Source organism: Lonchura striata, chromosome 7 (assembly GCF_046129695.1).
Source record: "Lonchura striata isolate bLonStr1 chromosome 7, bLonStr1.mat, whole genome shotgun sequence".
Lineage (NCBI taxonomy): Eukaryota > Metazoa > Chordata > Aves > Passeriformes > Estrildidae > Lonchura > Lonchura striata.
This window is the reverse complement of record NC_134609.1, coordinates 37,818,005-37,841,764: the sequence shown is the minus strand read 5'-3', so window position 1 is coordinate 37,841,764 and position 23,760 is coordinate 37,818,005. Positions and strand designations below refer to the sequence as shown.

At 46.0% G+C, this 23,760-nt stretch overlaps 1 protein-coding gene across 1 annotated transcript in view; it reads left to right on the top strand.

The window, feature by feature from the left end:
* The window catches only part of A1CF (APOBEC1 complementation factor), a 28,344-nt gene extending 4,584 nt beyond the window's left edge, over positions 1 to 23,760 (top strand). Inside the window, exons 2-12 of the mRNA XM_021537073.2 lie at positions 1,453 to 1,596; positions 3,705 to 3,839; positions 4,049 to 4,179; positions 5,303 to 5,541; positions 8,789 to 8,953; positions 12,154 to 12,251; positions 13,332 to 13,602; positions 15,006 to 15,190; positions 17,504 to 17,640; positions 18,602 to 18,735; positions 21,453 to 23,760. Of these exons, the coding sequence (XP_021392748.2) occupies positions 1,498 to 1,596; positions 3,705 to 3,839; positions 4,049 to 4,179; positions 5,303 to 5,541; positions 8,789 to 8,953; positions 12,154 to 12,251; positions 13,332 to 13,602; positions 15,006 to 15,190; positions 17,504 to 17,640; positions 18,602 to 18,735; positions 21,453 to 21,604 (1,746 nt within the window). The 5' untranslated portion in view covers positions 1,453 to 1,497 and the 3' untranslated portion in view covers positions 21,605 to 23,760. The remainder of the gene's footprint in view (positions 1 to 1,452; positions 1,597 to 3,704; positions 3,840 to 4,048; positions 4,180 to 5,302; positions 5,542 to 8,788; positions 8,954 to 12,153; positions 12,252 to 13,331; positions 13,603 to 15,005; positions 15,191 to 17,503; positions 17,641 to 18,601; positions 18,736 to 21,452) is intronic.

Genomic DNA, 23,760 nt, shown 5'->3' with positions numbered 1-23,760 from the left:
GTGCTGGGAATAATCCATTTTAAATTGAATGCAGCTGTTGTCTTCCAGGGTACAAAGGCATAGGAACACAGGGCAGGTATTGGCCATAACCAAAGAGGGCTACCTCAAACATTGGCTCCTCCCTCAGGGAACAGCAAAAGCAGCTGATAAAAAAGAAGTTGGTGTTAAAAGCTGAGCGGAAAAGACTTTTCCTGTCATTTCTGCAGAATCATGACAGGCTCAGGAAATCAGCTGTAACCAGATAGATTGCACTTCTTTACTTGCATTTCTTTACATGCAGTGCTCACCTTATGTGCACCAAGGAACTGCTGTGCAGGGGGATTGTTTAGGGTCTCCTCCCAAAGATTTGGCAGTGGCTGGGGGATTGTTTAGGGTCTCCTCCTGAAAATCTGGCAGTAGCTCAGGGTGCAGGCACAGCAAACCTTCCTTCCACCTTCCCACTGCTCTGGATTTCCCTTCTGCCCAGCATCCCCACCTGGGTGCCTCATCCCCCTCACCCCCAGCCCACCCCTCCCATCCCCTTTTGGCCCTCCAGGCAAGCCTGGCAGGCACCACCTTTCCTTGCCTCCACCTTTCTACGATAAAATGCAATTTTAGACAATAACAACCATGCTGGATGACACAATTTAGCATTTTCCTGCATGGAGTCCTTGGTCCCACTGGCTTCCAAGTCTGGCTGCAAGGACCTGAGGAGGGAACTGGGTTTGCTCTGCCTGCTGTTCAGCATCAGCCTGAGGCTTCAAGCTCAGCCTTGCACCTACAGACCCTGTTTTTATGCCTGGAGCACATAAATGGATTTTGGAAAAGCTCAAAGCTTAGCATTCAGGAAAAACATGGAATCACCAGTAGTGAATCCATGTTTTAAATGTCCTTTTCCCAGGGTGCAGCCCAAGTCACATTCAGATTTCAGTTTTATGATGTTTTCAGCCCAAACCCAACCGAAACCAAAAGGTCTTGAATCAGCCACGACCTAAAACTGCAGCTCTGAATCAAAATGTCTGAACCCAAGGTTGCTCCAGCCCTGAGCTGAGCTAAGATCTGAAGTTCTCACGTGTTCTTTATTTTCCAAAATAAGAATAGGCCAAATCTGGGTCTAGGCCCTGTTTCTCACAGAGTGCTGGACATGGCTGGTACAAGGTTGCCTGAAGGACTCATTGCTGTGTACTCAGGGCAGGATTAGGCACTTAAATATTTTTTCCTCCTGAGACACCACCAAAAGGCTACAAATTCCCTCTGCATCTCCCCAGGATCTGACTGTGGGTTTAAATGCTATTTATTTCCATTCATCAAGGGGGACATGTCTGCTTTTTCCATGGTCTCTGCTGTTCTGTTTTGGTTTTACCTCTGAAATAAATGATTTAGGAAGAGCGACCCCGTCAACTTTCTCAGGAGGGTGAACTTTCTCCTCCCAGCTGTATTAATTGATTTAATTTATCTTAAATTTGATTGCAGTGAGCACCCCTAATTAACCTGATTTTTTGCTGATAATCACTCCCAATGGAATCAAATCACAAATCCGGGGATGGATTGACCGGCACACAGAAAGAAGCCGCCCTCCGTGCGTTAATTCAGCGAACGGGATATAATTTGATCCAGGTAGGAATTCACGGTCCCATCCCTTTGTGCTTCATCCTGAAGCTTCACTGGGGGCGTGAGCAGCCAATCCATGCTCCTGAATCACTCCTTGCTTGTTCTTTTTCATTCTGTTTTTCTCTTACATCTGTGCTGATCATCACTGCGTTGTTTTTCACGAAGCAGGATGTTATTCCTCAAGGAATTCCTTGCTTGATGGGAAATTAGAATAAAGGTGGGAATAGGACAACCCTGAGCACTGCTAAATGTTGGGAAAAGTCGGGATAGGTGTCTCAAAACCAAAGAAAGCCCACAGAGCAAAGTTTCAGAAGAGGGATGAGGTGGGAAGTCCAGCACATCACCTCTGGTGCAGATCCTTGCACAGGTGCATGGGAGGCAGGTGCCTCACCTGCTCCAAGGTTTGTTCCCAGTTTAGGCTCCAAGGTCTCCAAGATCTAAACCTCCCATGGTTAGGGCAGGTGATGCCTGAGCATGACTTTCAAACCCACCTGAGCAAGCCTTTCTTGGCTACCATGACCAAAACAGGCTCAGCCTTGGAAAGCACCGGGCATTGCCATCACCGGCTTTGCATCCTGGAAGAAGGAACTGGGAACACTGGATTTTAGGCAGGTAGAGGCCATGGACTTTGCCTTGTTTTGCATGGCACTAGAGGGCACAACAGCCCCAAGGACAGGCTGAGATTCCTGGGGAAAAGCACATTTCAGGAGCAGGCCAGCAGCTGTGTTTGGTGCCCTTTCTGCTGTACCTGACCCATAAGATAAGGGACGTCTGTATATCTTAGATTTTCTGTAGCTTTCTCAGAATCAGAGGGGTTGGGAGGTTCCTTAAAGCCCATCTCATTCCTGCCCCATGCCATGGGCAGGGACACTTTCCACTGGCCTGGGTTAATCCAAGCCCTATCCAACCTGGCCTTGGAATTATCCTGGTTTTCCCTACTGTGATTCTGGCAAAGCTCACTCCTAAAGCACAGATTTCAGCTCCCAATCCCCCACACACTTCAACATCTTCTTGCTCTTCTCTCTCCTTTCCTTTTCCATTCCAACCTTGCTATTTTATCTTTTTCCTCCCATCTCCTAATTTCCCTGTGCCTTAGGGATTTTTCTCCCAGCCTGTCTGTGGATGCAGCCAAACATCTTCCTCAGTGCACACTTGGACAAGTGGCTGATGCCCACTTTCCCTCCAGGCACCTTGTCAAAAAGGGTTTAGTGAGGTGCTGCTTTCCAGCCACAAACAAAGCTACTGCAAATTGAGGGAAAGGTTTATTTCTTTCTGTGCCCCCTCATACACCAGCTCAGACATAAAATCAAATGTCCTCAGCACTCCATCACTGCTGAGAATATTGGAAAAACAGGAATGTGAGTGGATAATTCAAGGCATGTTCTAGACTTGAGAAAACTAAAAGGGTTTGTGGTATATTCTGTTTTTCTTGTAAGGATCTCTGTTTGTTTATGTTCCTCTTAAATCAGCTGCACAAGGCATTCCCTTTCCTGGAATAATCCCAGAATGGGAAGTGACTAAATAAATGGTCATGGATCCAAAAATGGACAAATTCCTGAAGCCCCAGCTCCTCTGAGAGTAGGGAAGCACTGTAGGGGGAGGAAAGGAAAGGAAAGGAAAGGAAAGGAAAGGAAAGGAAAGGAAAGGAAAGGAAAGGAAAGGAAAGGAAAGGAAAGGAAAGGAAAGGAAAGGAAAGGAAAGGAAAGGAAAGGAAAGGAAAGGAAAGGAAAGGAAAGGAAAGGAAAGGAAAGGAAAGGAAAGGAAAGGAAAGGAAAGGAAAGGAAAGGGTGGGCAGGTGTCATCCTCAGACTGGATGAAAATCAAGACAGGTTATACATTTTGCAAGTGCTCCATTTCCCAGCCCACACGTAGCACACAGCCCACAGAGATTCCCCTGCCAGAGCCAGGAGGATTTCCATTTTCCAGGGAGGTACCTGACTGTCTGCACTTGGACTTCTGCTTTGGCAGTGGGACATTGCCTTATCCCTGCTGAATGCACAAGGAGCTGAAGGGAAGCAGGGTGTCTGCAGAAGGGCCATTCCAGAGACAGGGCTGGTTTGATCCATGCCTAAAAGTCAATAGCTGAACCTTTCTTTTCTTTTCCTCCACGGCAGGAAAACGGGCAGAGGAAATATGGGGGACCACCACCGGGCTGGGATGGCCCTCCACCAGAGAGAGGCTGTGAGATCTTCATTGGGAAACTGCCCCGAGACCTCTTTGAGGATGAACTTATCCCCCTCTGTGAAAAGGTGAGGCTTGCTGGCAGCTGATCGGTCCCTGATGGTCAGAGCTGGATTTCAGGGCTGAACTGAGCTGATTCCAAAGCCAGGCTGGGCAGGACTTGGAGCAGTCTGGTCAGTGGAAGGTGTCCCTGCCCATGGAACTGGAACTGGATGGGCTTTAAAATTCCAGTCTTTAACCACTCCCACCTTGCTGACAGATCTCTCTCACTTGGCAGATTGGCAAAATCTATGAGATGAGGATGATGATGGACTTCAATGGCAACAACAGAGGCTACGCCTTTGTGACCTTCTCCAATAAACAGGAGGCCAAGAATGCAATAAAGACACTCAATAATTATGAAATCAGGTAAGCGGGGCCAAAACACCTTCAAAGCAACTTTAAATCATATGTATCGGTCTATTTTGGCATGGAGAGGATATTTTTCCTGGCAGTCCAAAGCAAGATTATTTAGATCCCTGTGTTTTGAGGGGAAATCTCCTCCTGCCTCCCTGTGCAGTCACTGCTCATTAAAACCAACATCTTTCACGGGAAATTTTTTCTCCACAATAAAAACAACAACAACAACAACAAAATCTATCAGAACATTGGGGAAAAAATGTTCTGCTTTGAATCAAATTAACTTTCCCCTAACCAGAACTGTTTATTATGTCCCCCTCAGGTTGTTTGTTGTTGATTTATTCTATTCACAATCTCCCTCGTGACAGATTGTGCAGATATGTTCTGGTAGACGGGGTAATAGCAAAAAATGGTGAAATAGGATGGAAACCAATTGGCAAAATAGTGACATTTCCTAATAGAAAGAAACAGAAAAATGCCTCATGTTTGAGGGAACAAAACACCCAGAAATCAACAACAGATGGGCCCATTAATACGTGTTGGTTGGACTTCAACCACACTGAATGTTTTTTGCCAGTTCAAAGTGGGATGAGTTGATGCCTTTGCTTTTGGGTTAAACCATTTTGGCAGTTGTATGGCTTTTTTAATTAAAAAAGTGATGGGTTGTGAACTGCTTTGAGCAGGTCAAGGCACATGGAGGTCTTGGAGATGTCCTTTGTAGCAGAGTTTGGAAGGTCTTAGGTCTCAGGCTTCATCCACCTCCTCCACTTCCTTCCGTGGTTCCAAGGACTCCTCTAAAGACATTTTGCACTTCTCCAGGCCTATAAGAGATACTTTGACCCCAAAAAGGTGAATTACGGAAATTTTTATTTTGGGATCTGCACAAAAGTTGGCATCAGTGAGTCCTCAAATGGTGCCACTCCATGACAAGGGATTTTCTTTCCCCAAAACCTCAGTCATGAGGTGAGTGCGAAGCCACAAGCCACTGGTGACAATACATAGACCTGGGCTGGGGCTGCTGAAATATCCCAAAGAAGAGCTGACCTTGTGTTTTGGGACAGAAGAGGGGCTTTGCTTTAACCTTCCCCTCTCTTGGCTCCTGGCTCCTGACGAAGCAGCTCCGTTGTTCCAGGAACGGGAGGCTCCTGGGCGTGTGTGCCAGCGTGGACAACTGCCGCCTGTTCGTGGGGGGCATCCCCAAAACCAAGAAGAGGGAGGAAATCCTGGCAGAGATGAAGAAGGTCACAGATGGCGTGGTGGACGTCATCGTCTACCCCAGCGCAGCCGATAAAACCAAAAACAGGGGCTTTGCCTTCGTGGAGTACGAGAGCCACCGGGCAGCAGCCATGGCCAGGAGGAAGCTGCTCCCAGGTCAGCAGGGGTGGGGAGCTGTGGCATCACCTCAGGGGTGTGGTGACAACATCTCTGGGGGACCCGGGAATCCAAGGAAGTGGAGGTGGCTGGGTTTTCTGCCCTCAGAGAGAAGTTTTCTGCTAGAGACGCTTAGAGCAGGAGTTCCCCCAGAATATGTGGGAGTCACTGCAGCTCCTGCTGCAGCACGGTGCTGATGGTCCATGGTCATCCTTCTGGAGCTTGGGTTTTTTTGGAAATCCAGCCAGGTGGATTTAGCACTGTGTGTATCCATGCGGCTCAGCTCTGGGATGTGCTTGCTCCCGTGCTTGTCTTTTTAGAGATTCACTTATAGTCTGTCAGAGACTGTTATTTTTCCAGTTTTTACAGAGACAGGGTAACTGAGAGGCATTTTAAAAGATTTGATTCCATTATTAATCTTGACAAAAAGTGAGAATAGGAAATATAAAACTTAACACCATTCCATCAGAAACTAACCTATTTCCTAGTTGCAATACCTTATAAATATGTTTCAACCTATTAACTGTTCCACCATACTTCTAACACTAATCACCTATATTTTTACCTCAAATAGTCTTAGTACAGTACATCTTTCACAGTTATAATTCTCTAGAATATCTAGTCTTTTTACATATTTTAAAACTTTTTTCTAGTTCAATCTCTCAACAATATCATCTCTATTCCATGACCTTCCTAAGTCAACACACCTTATCTCAGTATTTGAATACAGATGTACAAAACTGTTTAACCTTTCTACCAAGTTTTAAAAATTCTTTACAAATCCATTCCTCACAAAGGAAGAATCACTCAGGAAAGCATCTGAGAGCAGATTCAGGCTGGAGCATGGACTGAAAATGGATATTTTGGCAAAAAAACTTGGAATGAGGAATTGCTTTAGAGTACATCTATGAAATTCAGCACTGGGAGAGACCATTGTGAAGGAGAGAGAGGTTTAGGAGGCATTAGGTGAAGAAGTCACTTAACATCAAGTGCATTTGCAGGGATTTCACCAATTCTCTCTTGCTTTCTTATGCTTCTGTACTGCTTTGTTGAACACACTGGCTGGTGAAAGCATCCAACAAACCTAGGGGTTTGAGATTCGTTCTCTCATCTGTTTTATATATTAAAGACCCTTTTTTTAAATTATTATTGTGTAAAACATGAGCATGATTTTGAGCACTGAATTTTCTTTTCTGCTGGGAGACATGTCACACTGACAATTTTTCCTTTTATTCTGCATTTTCTTCTCCAGTTTAAGCATATTCCTGATGGTAGGAGCACATTCTGTGCTCCAGCATTATTTTCCCATGCTTGTTATGTGTCAAAGGAAGGCAGGGGCAGGCAGAGCACTTGAAATCCTGAGCAAAGACAGCGAGACAGATGGAGAGAACTTAGAGTCCTGAGCAGACATGTGCAATGCATGAGGGGTTTCCAGTTTAGGGACATCTCAGTAAACAATTTAGGGAATTCCAAAGGCCTGAGCAGGAGCCAGAGTCTTCTGAAGCCTCAAGCATAAGGCAGGAACTGGAAAAAAAATTTCAAGCCAGAACTGAATGTGTCTCCAGCAGATGTGAGATTGAATATCTTTATCAGATGCTTCCTTTAAACTGAATCTCATTGCTTTTTTGAAGGAGATCTGTAGAGAAAGTGCTCAAAAATTGAAAATTTTCATTAAAAGATTTAAATTTTCTCCTCTCTCTGGCTAAACAAGAGGGTGGAGATAGACTGATTTTCAGCAAGAGACACCAAGCTTAGCTCCTTGCTGCAAGTCAACCAGTTCATTATTTCCACCCGTGAAGTGAAAACAGAAATTCCGAAAGGGGCACCAAACAGCCTCACTCCACAAGTCCCAGCTCATTCCCAAGGGATTCCAAGGGAACAGCACCTTCCCATTTAGTTTGATTATTTACACTTCCAATAAACCTCCAAATTCTATCCTCACCCTCTCACTTTGGAGCTCCCACTCCTTCTTAAATGGGTTGTCCAAGCAGAGATGCCTTTTTAGAGTGTTTTGCAGGATTTTCTTTATCTCCTCAGCTGCCAATGTGTGGTTTGGGTCACTCAAAGAATCACCAGCAAGAGCAGGTTTAATATAAATTTGTGAAGGCACGACAGGGTTTGGTGGCAAAGGTCACTCTATTACTTACTATACAGATAAAGCAGACAAAGAAATATCAGACTACAGCAATTAGAAATATCAGATAAAGCAATCATATTACTCTGATTACACCAGATTAGAATGATTCATGTGGAGACCAGAGAGGCAAAAAGGTGAGGAGGGAAAAAGTGAAGGATTTCAAGGGTTGAGTCCCAACAGAATAAATCCTGTTGCCAATCTAAGCCTCAGACTGGCTCAACAAGTTAGGTCTAAATAGTTTATTATTCAGAACAATATCTAATCAACACTAGCAGTTCTCAATATGTAGACCAATTTAACACCTCTAAACCGATTCAATTTTCTGTAAGCACAACAGAACCATAAATCCAAATTAACCAAAATTTAATGGCAAATCTAAAATGGCAACCGTGGCAATACACATGCATACAGACAGAAAGAAATATGGACTTCTGAAAATTCCCCTGGAGTTCAGTGGAAGTCTCACATTGGAACCTTTGAATCCAGAGCTGAACCTCAGGGAGTGAGGACACCAACCCAACTGCATCATCAGTATTCAGCATTGTGATTTATTTGCTTTTTCCCTTCCTTTCCCCTCAGCAGCCAGTCCAGAGTACACAGAGCCCCTGGGTTTATCCTCCACACACACACTCTGTTTTATGCATCAGGACTTTTTGTGTCCCCCCTTTCTTCTGCTGTGTCCTTCTTTTCTTCTGGTACAGCTTCACCCAAACGAATTCAAACACACACAGAAACATCCTTGCTTTTGGTGTTTCATTCCATCCCGCTGGGACTTCAGGATTCCTCTTCTGGTATCGAGGGAATGAAGCTTTGCTGGCCAAAAGGGAATTTTATAAGTGCATTAAAATATTTTCCTTTAGGGAGCACTCCAGGAAATGCAGGCTTAAAGTGAATTATTCCATATTTTCACTTCTTTCAGTTCTGGAGGCTCCAAAGGTATTTGCAGGAGGCCATTCTGAGTTTGACCATCTGCCTTTGGAAAGGCAGAGCTAGGAAGGCTTTTTTTGGGGTGTGTTTGTAGAATTTGGCCTGTTTTGCTGTGAAATGGAGCGTGAGCAGGAGAGAGAGGAAGCAAAGCCCCCAGCACTGACCATGCCTGTTCCCTTAAAGGAAGGATCCAGCTGTGGGGACACCCCATTGCTGTGGACTGGGCAGAGCCAGAGGTGGAGGTGGATGAGGACACCATGTCCTCGGTGAAGATCCTCTACGTGAGGAACCTCATGCTCTCAACCACTGAGGAGACCATAGAGAAGGAGTTCAACAGCATCAAACCAGGTAGGAGCCCGCTGGTGCTGTGCCTCCTAAACAGGTGCTGCAAATAGAAATGTTTCTGCCTGCCTAAAATGCCACAAGAGATAAAAATAGCTGGTTTTTTCCTGCTGCGAAGTGTTCGTCTGAAATGCCACAAAAATTGCCATGGGGCTGAAGGCTCCCACCCAAAATGCCATCCCATTAAAGGCTGCTTAATTCCCAGCTACAGCCACCATGAAGGAGGGTGATTGGCAACTGGAAGAGACCCAAAGTGATGCATGGGGTTGCCCAAAATGCTTTGGAATAATTTAGTCTTTCTTAAAAAGAGTTGGCGAAGCAGCTGGGTGACTTCAGCATTCTTCTGTGGCAAGGGATGGTGATAAAAATAGAGTGATTTAATACAACTCCTTTTTATCTGATCTATCTAAAATTCTGAACTAATTTTCATACATCCCCCCCAGTCCTTGTGTAAATTGGTGAATAATTAGTGCTTTCCATTTAATTCAATATTCCTTTGTGGCATATCTTACATGCACTTAGGGTGAGATTTTTCAAAAAAAGCAGGGAGATTAGTTGGGAATAACAATCCTGCTGGCTTTCAAAGGAGATTTTACTTCTGAGTTGCTTCAGCTTTAGGAAATTCCACCCAAAACTAACAAAGTAAAAAGAACCAGTTTCTGTAGCTCTGCAAGCCACACAGTCCATTAGGCATTAGGAACTGATGCTTGGCAATGGGAAATCTCCTTTCATCTCACTCCTGTTAGCTTCCTTCTATTAATTTTTAAAAATATGCTGCAGAGCTTCATTTTTCTTCCGCTAACTTCTCATTTCATGCCTTTTTCTGGACTAGGCTGTAATGCAAAGGTCTTAATGAGTTTTCCTTGTGTCCTTCCAAGATTTCTGGCTCATACTTTTAGCCACCATCGAGCTGTTGCAGAACCCATTTTACTCCTGAGTTAAATTTATGTTTTCCCACACTGAACTGTTTCCTTCTTTTATTTACCCAGTTTTGCTCCCGAGCTTTGAACAAGCTCACACTCCCCAGAAACACATTTGTGGCCTTTTGACACTTTGGTAACAGTCATCTGCTTTGCTCCTAAGAAGTTTTCCACTATGATATGTTCTGCATCATCTTTCATTTTCCTTTTATCATTTCAGCATTCAGGTTGGAATTTATTTCTTTTTTAATAGACAGCTCTTTTTTTGGTGTCTAAAATCAGGAATGGGTGCATTAGAGCTGCAAAACTTCCAGCTCTGGGGAGAAAAAATGCAGTTTAAGTTACAGTGAGATCAAAAAAGGCAGCAAGGATGTGAAATGATTCATTGCCCTGCCGTGGTTCTCTGCCTCACTCATTGAGCCACATCTCAGCACTACTTAGCTGAAATTACCTTGGATCCAGGGCATTAGGAAGCTGTTTTGACATCAACAAATCATCCAATAAAAAATGATGCAGAGCTTCCAGTGACACAGCAATAGCCACATCTCTGAGGGCTCCACAGACAGCACCAGGAATGCTGCTTGTGCCCCTCTAGTTGGGATACAGCACAAGGAGCACTCCTTAAATCTGTGCCAAATTCACAGCCTGATGAATTCTGCAGAGCTGTCTCTCTGAAAAGCCCTGCCCTTGCTCCCTGGGAATCCCAAGGAAATTCCTCCTGTCTGGTGGAGTTCCCAGCAGGAGGATTGTGTTGTCCCCATGTGCTGGAGGGACGATGATCCCTCTCTCATGTCCCATGGATGGGCTCTCCATGGAGCTGACCCAGGGGTGGGTATCACATTGCTTGGCCCAGCAGAGGCAGAAGCAGGGAAAAGTAGAATTTTTGGCTCAGGATTGGTGTCCTGGAATGCTCTCCAGGAGGCAGAAGGGGGATATTCAAAACACAGTGAGTTCATTAAAGTTTCCACTTATAAACAAAGCATCAGCATATAACTCCCATAAATTCAGGCTTGGAAAATCATCCTCTGTCCCAGAAGGACACAAAGTGCTGCTTTACCATCCCTGTGTCATTCCAAGATGTGTAGCCTGCTTGGCTTGTGGGCTGGGACAGGCTCATTTAGCCCTCTGCAGCTCCTAATGACTCCCCTGAACACCAAAGAAATTCGTTTCCTCCTGCATTTTTCTAAGTAAGTGCTTTTTGTGGCAATATGACATTTCCCCGTGCACCTGTTCAGCTTTAGGAGGTAGGAGGCCAACAGAAGAGTTGTTCAGCATCCCTTGGCCATGTTTCCAAAGGATATTTCTGGGGGTTTTACAGGAGGCTGGGATGGTGATGATGTGCTTCCCAAGCCACAGGAGCAGAGAAGATGAGGAATTAAAGAAATGGCTGAAAGCTGTGGCCTTGGGGAACAGGACTGGTGGGGTTATTTTGGAGACAGACTCCTCAGTGCAGGGTATGAGTTCCTGGCAGCAGAGCAGCTGACAAGGGAAAGGGAAAACTGTGGGGGATGGACTTAGAAAAGAAGAACAAGAAGTCATTTACATTTGAATTACTTCGGATAAATTGGATGTAAGAAAGATTCAGGGTGTAAGAAAGATTCTGCAGCCCAAGCCCCATGCCAGGAGGGCCAATGCTCAGCTGCAGAGCCTGACTGGGGCCATGTCCAGATGAACTGGGGCATCCAGGGAAGCCCCACTGCCACGGGAAGGGCTGTTTCCTAGGGAGAGGCTGTTTCTTAAGGAGAGACCTGCTGCCCCATCAGCCCCAGCCCATCCCAGTGCCCTGGGCTGCTCTGTCCTGGGCAGGGCTGGCTGTTCATTCTTCCTGAACATCCTGAGCTGATTGTCAAGGAGAAAAACCTCCTTGTTTTATGCCAAAAGCACCCACTTTCCCCAAGCAGCCTCCAATGCACATACAAAAAGACAGAGATGGGGATCACATGGGATGTTCCCACAGCTGGTGCGTGGGCTGTCACAGAAGGGAGACACAAGACTAAAGGTAGTGTCCAACAGAACAGTTTGGACAGGAGAAAAACACTCCAGTTTAATGGGAATCTTACTGGTGTCTGATCCCAAACCCTTCTAGTTTGCCTTGAAATGCTACAACTATTACATATTGATTTTCCTCTGGAATATACATCCAAAAAGGGGACCCTGACCTCTTGTTCTTCTAACCTTGCTCAGCCTTTTCTCTCCAGGGGCTCATAACCTGACAGAACCACTCTTTCAGATCTCTGTTTTCTGACTAATCCCCACTTACCACTAATATTCCAATGTTTTCCACAGGTGCAGTGGAGAGAGTAAAGAAAATTAGAGACTATGCCTTTGTGCACTTTAATAAAAGAGAACACGCAGTGGAGGCCATGAAAGCCTTGAATGGGAAGGTAAAGCTGCTGTAAATGTTAATTCCTGGGGCTTACGGTGCAGTATATTATACAAAGCCACCTGCTTTATTAGCTCCAAAACCCTCTTGGAGGTGTTGTCCCGGTTTGCTCTTTGCTGGTTGCTTTTATACTCCTGAATTTGTTTTTCAGCAGCTCTGTTGTACACAAATGATTCATTTTGGCTCCCTGTGCTTTGCCCAGCTCTAGCTCACTGCTCAGATGAAAAAAAAAAAGAACAGGAAAAGCTGAAAGAAAAACTAGGAAAGGAGGGGTTAGGATCCCCCCCCGGCTCACACTCACATCCTTGTTCCAGACTGCCAACAAAAACACTGGCAGGGCAGAGTGTGAATGGCAAACTGGGACAAGCGAGGTCAGCCCAAACATCTGCTCCGAGTTCAGATGCGGATTTGCGAGGAGGCTGCTGAATTTAGCCCTTCTTGCACTGCATATAATTCACTGTAAAGCCAGAGCTGTTCCCAAAGAGGTGCTAACCCCACTCCTATTTTTAGTGCCGCTGCTGTTCTCCACGGGAGCACGTGGAATCCTGCCTGCTTTGCAGGGAAGGGAAGCCTTTTGAAGGCTTTGCTGAAGGAGCCTCTCCCAGCTGGGGCCAGGGCTGGGTGCTCTCAGGTTAAGCCTTCACCCATAGGAGGAAGATCCGGGGCTTTTTTGGGGTGTTTTCCTCCATCTTAGGAGTGGGGGCAGTGTCGGTCTCAGATTCAGGCAAAGAGAGAAACAGAAAGTTTCTAACCAGGCAGAAGCCTGAGAAAGTGCTGAAAAGAATGTAAATAAGGTTCTTTATCTCTCTTGTTGTTCACATTGTTTATAGTTAGGTTTTGCTACTGTGCGTCATTCACTGAACACCAATGGAGTGAGTTGTTTTCACTTCAGGACCAATGGAATTGGCCTGGATGAAGCTCTGTATAAAGAGCAATGCGTTTCGAAATAAATTGGAATTTGACTCAGAGTCTCCTCATTCCCGTCCTGCCTCAACAGCATCAGGGGCAGCTCCTCCGCAGGTGTGATTTCCACCAAGCGCTTTTAACCACTTCCCCCCGTGTTCGCCCCGCGCTCTCTCAGGTGCTGGACGGGTCCCCGATCGAGGTGACGCTGGCCAAGCCGGTGGACAAGGACAGCTACGTGCGGTACACGCGCGGCACGGGCGGCAGGGCCCCGGCGCTGCAGGGGGACTACACCTACACCCTGGGCCACCTGTACGACCCCACCGCCGCCTACCTGGGCGCCCCGGTCTTCTACGCCCCGCAGGCCTACGCCACCATCCCCAACCTGCACTTCCCCGCCGCCAAGGGGCTCGGCAACAGGAGCATCCTCCGGCCCCCCTCCGTCCGAGGTAATTCCCTGCTGGGCTTTGGGATAGCTGAAAACAACAATTCCCTTCGCGCCCAGCGGCTCCGCCGGGGATCTGCTCCACAAGATATTGGTGACGTTGGCTTTGCCCCAGCTCCTGGGTGCCGTTTTCTGTGATGGAAAACGCAAGGTTTAGGCTCTGGTCTTTCTCAAAGGCATTCTTCCAGCTGGAAAAAAATAACTGTTTTCCTGGAAGAAAATAAGAAAATAAATTTTTTCTTCTGTATTGCCAAGAAAAGACCAATAAAACACTTTTCCTTTCCCCCTTCAGAGCTGGCTCCCACAGCCAGCCACCGCCACCACTGCGTTTCCTCTTTGCTTTGAAAGTTGTAGGGAAAATTTTACCAGTCCTGGTGTTTTCTGACCCAAAGCTGCGGAGTTTTCCAACAAGTCACATTGCCCTGGTGCAGGGTAGGGAATCAAACAAGCCATTCTGTGCTCTGGGAGGTGGAGGCCCCATTTTGGGGGATTGTTAACTTAATAATAGTTAATTCAACCAATTCAATCTGTGAATAAAAGAGAGTATTTCTGAAAGCTCTTGGGTGACCCTGCCTGGAGCCAAATGAAATCCCCACACTCAGGCACCCCCAAATTAAATGTCAATACAGACATTGTTTGGTCAGCGCAGAACTAAGTTTGGGGCTAGCAAAGAAATAATTCTGTCATCTGATCTCCCTTCCAAAGATGATGCTTTGTGTCCCCAAGCCAAGTCCCGCAGCAGGCTGGGACTCTGCGTGGCACCCTGGTAGGCCTGGCAAGGATCATGATGGCCAATTTTTGTCCCTTCAGCAGGAAGGAGACAGGGCAGCAGGAACACCCCTTGTTCCTCACAGTTTTCCCCACACAGGTGAACCAGCTCCTCTAAAGGTTGCATTAGGAAAGGAGCAGATGTGATAACTCATCTCTTGCCTTATGGTCTCCCCAGGCTCCCAAGCAGAGTTCCCTGAGAAAAAATGGAAGTGTAACAGGGCAAAACCAAAGAGGATTTTTGTCCGTATGGGTGTGAAACTGTAAGCCATGAATTCTTCAAGGTGAAATTACACTGGTGGGTAACAAAATATGCCAGCTGTCCCCTCTCCGACTTCCAGATACCAAGCTGGGTAAAAAGCTGTCCTGAAATCCAGACTGAACAGAGATTGTGAAAAATGGGCAGAAAGAAGCAGTTTTTCCCCAAAACCCCTCAGCTATCCAAGAAAGGGTGTCAGTGTCGAGCCTGTGCTATCCCACCACCCGGCCCTGGGACCTCCTGCCCACCTGCTTCCCAATCCTCCCAGCAAGCGGGGCTAACTTTTCCATTTCAGCAAGAATCAGGGTCCTTTTTCCCGTGATTTGATTCGGTTTAATGCCTTCTTACATTCCTAGAAATTTACATGAATGTACCTGTAGGGGCTGCGGGCGTCCGAGGCCTGGGAGGCCGCGGCTACCTGGCGTTCCCGGGCTTGGGGCGTGGATACCACCTCAAGGGAGACAAGAGGGGAGAGGAGAAGCTCTACGACCTCCTGCCAGGGATGGAGCTCACCCCCATGAACCACGTCACGCTAAAGCCCCAAGGCATCAAACTCGCCCCTCAGGTACGTGCCCCAGAAACAGCCCAGTCCATGCCCCAGGGGCTGTGATGGGAAAACAGGTCCTTCGTTGAACCTGCGCCGCGGTAAATAAATCCGTTCTTGTGTCTTAGAAGACATTAAAAATGAGCATCACCACTTGCATCTTGCAATATCCACCTGCCTCGTGGAATCGTGGAATGGTTGGGGTTGGAGAAGACCTTTAAGATCGCCATGACTGTCAGGGAGGGTTGTCATAAATGCCTTAATCCAGTTCTGGCTGCCGTGCCGTAAAAGCACCACGGGTCAAGGAATACCCACCCACGATGGGTTTGATACATAAAATTCACAGAATCACAGAATAATGAGGTTGGAAGAGACCTCTAAGATCATCAAGTCCAACCTATGCCCTAACACCACAACTAGACTATAGCACCAAGTGCCAAGTCCAGTCTTTTTTAAAACATATCCAGAGATGGTGATTCCACCACCTCCCTAGGAAGACAATTCCAGTATTTTATTATTCTTTCAGTGAAAAATTTTTTCCTAATATCCAACCTAAACCTTCCCTGACATAGCTTGAGACTGTGTCCTCTTGTTCTGCCAGTTCCTGCTCGGTGGCACCTGGGGCTTCACCAGGGAACAATGCACATGTGTAGAAAAATAATGAACATTTTCAAATTATTTATGGCAAAAGAAGTGTTGACATAGCCAGCCTAGTACAGAAACTCTGCCAGCTCAGGGGGGTTTTCGATTTGGTTGTGTGTGTTGATGCAGATGAATGAAGAGGGCTGAGGAGAAATCCACAATAAATTCCCTGTGTTTCTGAATGTCCAGCTCTGACAGTAACTCTTTTCCCCTCATATTGTGCAGAGCAACACGAGACACCAACTTCACCCTGAATTTTGAAGCATGTCTTTGCCTTTTAACACTTTAATTGCCACAGCATCCAGTTTGCCAAAGTTTATGAAAACATCCTTGTTTTCTGCCAGAAAACTGAGCAGTGGGATTTTTCCCTCCTGCAAAAGTCCCCTTAGTCTATTTTGTCAGCAAATCACAGAATCAAAGAATGGTTTGGGTTGGAAGGGATCTTTAAGCTCACCCAGTACCAACTCGTGCCATAGAGGTGTGAAATCCCTGGAATGGTTCTGCAGGGCCTTAGGGCAGGTGAAATTCATTTTTATAAAACCGACATATAAAGGAGTTGGGACCGCAGGGAACAAGTGTTGCCACAGTGAAAAAATGAACTGTTGTAATTGAGAACTGAACTATGTAATGAAGCATTTTAAACTGCAAGATGCTAAACTTCAGCTGGAGCTGTGGTGGCTAAATTAAAAGCAGAAGTGAGGTTTGAATTTTTCTTTCTAGCTTTAAATCCATTCAAATGTAAGCTGTAAATGAGGTAGACCACAGCAAGACTTCAGGGTGACCTAATTGTGGCCTTCCAGTGCCTGAAGGGGCTTCAAGAAGGATGGAGAAAGACTTTACAAGGGCCTGGAGTGGCAGGATACAGGGAATGGCTTCCCACTGCCAGTGGGCAGGGATAGATGGGATGCTGGGAGGAAATTCTTGGCTGTGATGGGGATGAGGCTCTGGCACAGGTTTTTCAGAGAAGCTGTGGCTGCCCCATCCCTGGAAATGACCAAGGCCAGGTCAGAGCAACCTGCTTTAATGGAAGGTGACCTAACGCAGCTGGGACAGCACACAGCCAGTGGGTTAAAAACCCCTGGAATCCCAAAGCAGGATTGTTTCTGGACAGCAATTCCCCATTACCAGGGGACCAGCTGTGCCAAGGCTGAGGGCAGCGTGGTTCAGCATTTCAAAAGCTGCAATTGCCTGCTGAAGCCCGTGGAATTAATTGGATGGAAACACAAGCTTTTTTCTATTTTAAAAGGAGCCTATTTGGACTTCTCGTGCTCTGTAACCCACTAAGCCAGGGAAGCAGCAGGGCAGAGGAGATGAATGCAACCCGAGTTTCTTTAGTCCTCTGAAACAGACATCCATGAGACAGAGCTTCTGAGGAGGATTCAAAGAAAACCACGCTGAATAATCTAATCAGCAAAAGGATTCAGATGCCCAACCGAACAGGGAATCATTTCAGGAATTAAACAGATCTTAAAGTATAAAGCATTTAGATTAATCTTACGCTTCACGATGGGTGCAGTATTCTATCTGCCATTTCTTTTGGATTTTTTGCTAAGCTTTGAGCAAGCTGCCAGGACTCCTTGAAAACCCTGCGAGGGAAGGCAGCTGCTCAGCACAGGGGCTGGGGCTAGGCAAGGAGGTTCCTGCGCAGCAATTAACCCCAGCACAAATCCCGATTTTTTTTTTCCCTTCTAGATCTTAGAAGAAATCTGCCAGAAAAACAACTGGGGACAGCCTGTGTACCAGCTTCACTCTGCCATTGGCCAGGATCAAAGACAGCTCTTCCTCTACAAAATCACCATCCCTGCCCTTGCCAGCCAGAACCCCACCATGTACGTCATTAGTGGAAAGTTTGTGAGGCTCAGGCTTTATTTTATAAATTATATTTTACCTAACAGCTGTCCTCAAAGTCCCAAGCACACAAGTCTCAGTTTCCTTTTATTAAAAAAAATATTAAATATATTTTAGAATATTTATTAAATCTATGCTTATTAAATATTAATTTAAATTTTAATTTTTTGTTTTTTAATTTTTAAAATTTATTATTTATTTATTTTATTAAATTTATATTTATTTATGTCTAGATGTATATTTATTAAGTCTAGATATGTTTATATCATTATATATGCATATATACTTATATATTAATATATTAATATAGAATTGTATATTAATTATCTATATTTGTATAATATATACACATATGCATATATACTAATATATGTATATTAATATACATATATATACTAATATATGTATATTAATATACATATATATTAAATACTTTTTGAAAAAATACAGGGAGGAAAACATCCACAGATTATAATTAACTGCTGTGCTTGGTGCTCTCTCTGCTGGTGCAAACATTACAGAAAGCCAGACATAATCAGGCAAAAGGGTGCTTTTTTTGCACAGAAAAGAAAGCAAATGATAGCCCTTGTGGGGAAATGCAAGGAGTTTGGAGGAACATGCTGATATTTCAGCTCCAAATATGACTGTAAACATTTCTGACCAAAACCACTGTTTGCTGTGTATTGTAAAGAGAAACCCAGGCTGGGTATTGTAAAGAAAAAAGCAGCAGGATTTTTTTGGGAGTTTTCGGATGGAAAAAGCACAACAAACTCTGCAAGGACGTTGTGTCCACATGGGAGCCGGGTGGATAACCCAGTGAGGGAGCAGAGCAGGGGGAGGGAGCAGCTCTGCCAGCGCTTCCATTGCTCTGTGTGGATGGCAGCACCTGGCAGGGAAGCTCTGGAGCAAGCAAACGCAGCTGACTTTGTGCTGTCCTCACAGACACCCCTTCACACCGCCCAAGCTCAGCGCCTACATCGACGAGGCCAAGACCTACGCGGCAGAGTACACCCTGCAGAGCCTGGGCATCCCCGTGGAGGGGGCAGAGGTGCCTCCTGCAGCGCCAGCCTTCCCAGGTACCCGCGTGGTTCTGCAGCAAGAGGCTCCCGGAATGGCATTTTTCCTGGTGGCTCCTTGTGGGTGTGAAGGATTGTTGCCTTCAGGGAAGGCAAGGTGACCTGGTGGCAAGGAGCAGCACGGCAGCCCGGTCTCGCCCGGGCTACTGAGGCTAACAACACACGCTGACACCACTGTGGTGGACGGTCAAAAGGCCTTTATCATCTTATCTCATGAGTTTAAATAGTCTTGGGGGACTTTGCTACGTCGGGGGGGTTGGTAGGGTCTCTAGGGTTAGTAAGGAGTGGAAAACTACTGGGTTAGGTGTGGTGACATGCTCTGGGGGTAATGGATCACGTGCTGCAGGGTGAGGGGGGAAGGCTCTTTCTTTCTGTCACATCCCGAAATCTTCCATTCGCCCATCCCTATCTACTACAAGGATGGAGCAGGTTTTGGTCGCTGAGGACTGGCCTGGTTGTGCTCCCCCCACAGTGGTTTATGTTACTTGTGTGTCTAGCATCTTTAGCAGAGAAGTCCAGACTGCTTTGGGTTGGAAGGGACCCTAAAGATCACATCATTCCACCCCTGCCATGACAGGGACACCTTACACTATCCCAGGCTGCTCCAAGCCCTGTCCAGCCTGGCCTTGGACACTTCCAGGGGCAGCCCCAGCTGCTCTGAGCAGCTTGTGCCAGTTTATTGCCCATAAAGGATTTTATCTCTATCCCAGGACTGCCCAAATTTCTGTGTCCCCATCCCAGAGCAGCTCAGGCTGGGGGCACTGGGATGAGGGGCTCTACTCCAAACCCAGGCCCCTCAGGTCAATGCCACAGCTGGGATTATGTCCAGGGGGGTCAGAGCAGTGTCCAAGGCTGAGAATCCCAACATCCAAGGGCCCATCCCAGCTCCACACATCCCCTCCTCTCCTCCCAGTTTGTGAAAGCCTCCTTCAACTGGGAGCCCCAGAAACAAGGCAGGATGCAAAGCTGGCATCCCCAGTGCCACATCTGGGATGAGTCCCCTCCCTGGCCCTGGTGTCACCAGGATGGAGGAGCTCCTCCTCCCTGCAAGGACACATGGCTGATGAATTCATGGGCTCTCCGTCCTCCCCCAGCACCCCATCCCCTTGTTAACCAACACTTAGGATTTCATCTGCCAAAGAAATGATGCAGCCACAAAAGTTTGGACTCAATCCCAGCTCTCACACCCCCACAGAAGGTTTTTCTCCCAGTTTGAGAATTTGGAGCTCTTGTAACTGCCCAAAACAGCTTGGAAAATCATGGAAAACACAGGAATTTGCTGAGCTCTCCAGCATGACAGTAGTTCTGATGGAAAGGCAGCACCACGTGCCAAGCTGCACATGAGGAAGGCATTAGTCAGTACTACTGAGTTGTTTGGAGTGTCTCAAGGATGGATTAAAAAAAAAAATAAAGCATCTATCCGGCTTCCTGCCACAGGAGTCCACAAAAGCCACAGAAAAATCAATTTGTCTGGGCTTGTGCAGCTTCCGCAGCATGGAAACCAAATGGGCTCTTTATTGAATCCAGCCCCACTTACTGCTTAATTAGCATCTCTCCTTTTCTTTCATCCACCCTTATTTATTTGTCTTGGGAGCTTGGCAAATGGACGTGCACTAAAGTTGCTCCTTGCAGCCCTTGGTCAGGGCTTGCTAAAGCTCAGCTCAGGCCGTGCCCAGCTCGCAGCTCATTTCTCTCCCAAAGGTGGCAGCTGTGCCTTAACTTCCAGATTTCTCAATTCCTACTTGAGATGTTGCACCTGGCTTAGCTGGTGTAAAGAAAATACTCTGGAGAGCCACAATATTCAAATTGTAAGGAATTCCTCAGGATTTTCCCCAGAGTGACACCTCCAGTGAGGCAATGTGTGCTCCCTGCTGCCCAATATTTCCATTCCCCCACCAAGAGGAGCTTGGCTCTGGCTGACCTGGAGTTGATCATTGCCCACCTGGTCAGACAGGATCCTGGGAGAGGTATTTTGGCAGCAGAGCCTGCTCCAGCAGATCCAATGGATACTCCGGCTGCTCTTCCCAAATTTAGGTTTTGTCTTAATTCCTGATTCCTTTACAACAAAACACTGTGGTCTGCTTGACAAGCTGCTATGCCCTGCCTTCACAAGAACAAGCCCCAAATGATGCTGTTTTCCCAGTGATTCATTCTCAAAGAGCAATGCTTACATCTTCCCATGGAAAATCTGGAAGTGTTGAAACCACATTTTCCGTTAGAAACCGATGGGGAAAACCCAAAAAATCCCGTCTACTAAATATTTGCTCCCTGCTCCATTGAGAGGGTTTCCCCACCATGGCTATCCTGAACTGTCTGTATTTTGGCTATGAAGGGATCAGAACTATATTTGCTTCAAGAATCCTGCCCAAATTTCCTCTATTTAAGGGGCATTTAATTCAACCTATTTAATGTTGTTTCCTTGCCCTCCTTATGCCATATGGGGGGGGCACCATTAGAAATAATCAAAACCTGAGGAAAACATATTCAACCATAGAGTGTTTTTCCAGCACCATGTTTGACAAATCATGGGTGAGGAAATTAAATAATTCATTTTCCCATGAATTATTTAATTTATTTACATTATTCCCACAAACAAACTCACTGCTGCCCAAGCCATTTCCCACTTTAGGTGGTCCCATCAAAACCTACCGGGTGATGGTGACTTTCGGATGGATTCTCATTAATCCACGGGTTTTCCTTCTTTTTTTTTCCTTCAGGATACACCATTGCTAACGCAGCTGCCACTGTCACAGCCACTCAGCTCAAGCAAGCAGTGACACTGGGACAAGATTTGGCCACGTATGCGACCTACGAAGCCTACCCCGCCTTCGCTGTCGCCGCGCGGAGCGACGGCTACGGAGCCTTTTAACCAAATTCCCTAAAACCCAGCACAGGCAGAAAGGCAAAGAAAAACAATCTCAGTCTGGTAATTCAACACCCTCACGATTTTAAGCTAATCCGTGGCCTAAGGTTCATTTTAGTCGGAGTTTCAGTCTTGCAGGCCTTTAGTTTTGTAACAGGATGTTTTGTAACGGGAGGGGAAGGAGGAATGTTTAAAAATGGTGCAAAATCAGATTTTCGCAGTAGCAAGCAAAAGCTCAGCCCAGGAAATGAGAGGTTCTCAGGTGTATATATATATTTTTATATGTATATATATTTATACACCTATTGTGTGTGTGTTTACAAGCAATGACCTGTGCTGAAAACAGTTGGTCCCATGGCTGTTGTGTCCAGGACTGGGGAAGGATGGGGTGGCCCAGCAAACCCCTCCATGCACCAGGAATTTTCCTGCATCCACCCCAAAGTTTCCCAGGCCAGGCAGAACAGAGGTGGCCCTTGGCCACATGAGTTTGCCCCTCCCTGCCCCTGATCCCCCCATGCCACCAGCATGGGGCATCTCAAGGCTCTTTGAAATTCTTCTTTGCCGAGGCAAAAAAACATTTATCCTAAGCATTTTTGCCCAGCCCAAGAAGCTAATTTTTAACAGGTTTCTGTGCTACTTTTATTTTTAAAGCAGGGCACAAGAATTCAGCAGAGCTTTCCCTCTTACTTTGCTCCCTCCCAGCCATATCCAAAAATCAGCAAATACCGGTGTATTTTTGTGTGCTTCTCATCAAATGGCACATTCACTGAAAAATAGGGAAACTTTTAAGCCTGAGGAGCAGAAAAGTGCTATTCATTAAGGCCAATTCTCTACTTAATTAGAGCACAAGAGCTCACAGCTATGGCCCAGTAATAGCAGGCACCTCAACAGGAATAAAATTATATCCAAAGAACATTTTCCCAGGTTGGAAAGAGCCCTGCCTGGCTTTACACATTAAATCAAGGTTGCTGCCTGCTCTGATTCCAGCAAAAATTAATTTAGTAGAAGAGGATTCATGCCAACAGCAAAGGCACCTCTTAATTTGGAGAGCACCAATGTTGGTGTTGTGTTTGGCCCCTTTGGGGATGCTGGGAGCATCCTTTGGTGTACAGCAGGGGCATTATCCATTTATTTTTGCCATGGGATCGAGGCAGGAGCAATGATACCATGGAGATATAGGAGGAATCCAGTGCTGGATAACTCCAGCAGACACATTAATCCTATATCATAAATCCTACATGGTGATGCACACTAAGAAAACTTGAATTTATTCAGTCTAGGACCAAAAGAACCCTTTGGGGAGGAGGAATTTTCAGCTGGGTTGATGACACCCAGCAGGTCTGGCCTCAGCTGGTTTAGATGCTGTGATGTGGCAGAGTAGAAGCCATTCCAAAGGGAGCTTTTCCTGTGCATCCCCCAAACTGTGCAAAGCACCAGGGTCTGTGACAAGATGGTGACTGCAGCAACCAAGCGTTTCTTTCCTCTTCTGACTCAGTTTCCCCCGGAATGGAACAAACCCCATAAGCTGTACAGTCTGAGATCCCATTAGACCCCTCCTATTTATAAAGTAGCTTGTTAGGGTCACCCTAAAGGTATTATAAGCCCTCTGTGGCTGCTGCTGGCCACGTTTGGCTTCACAGCAAAGGACAAACCTGGTCACAGAGGGCCAAATAACCAAGAGTGTTATGGATTTTGTGGCTTTTTTTTTTTTTTCTCTTCTGTATATGTCTTTAAGTGGTGTTTGCCAGCGAGGAACATAGCCAGGAGAGTCTCTCAAACCATTGGCAGGAAGTGTTTCTCACTTTCCATGGTTAGTAAGTTTAGTCTGCTTTTTCAGCTATTTATATAAGTTCAGAAAGATGTCAAAGGAAAGGGCAAGAAGCAGTATTAAAAATGTGTGCATGAAGCACTTATTTTTGTACGAGTAGTACAAGGTTTGTATAGAGTTTTAACACTGTGAAGTGTAGCAAAAAAATCACAATTTCCATTTATACTGGAGGACAATCATGTATGTTTAAAGGGAATGAAGGGGGAAATGGCATCTCAATAATCCATTACAAATTAGAACCGGGAGTAAATTCTGTGAAGCAACTCTGTGATTTTAGAGTAATCCGAGGACATTCACTGGACTTTGAAATATCATTAAAACTTTTTAAACACAA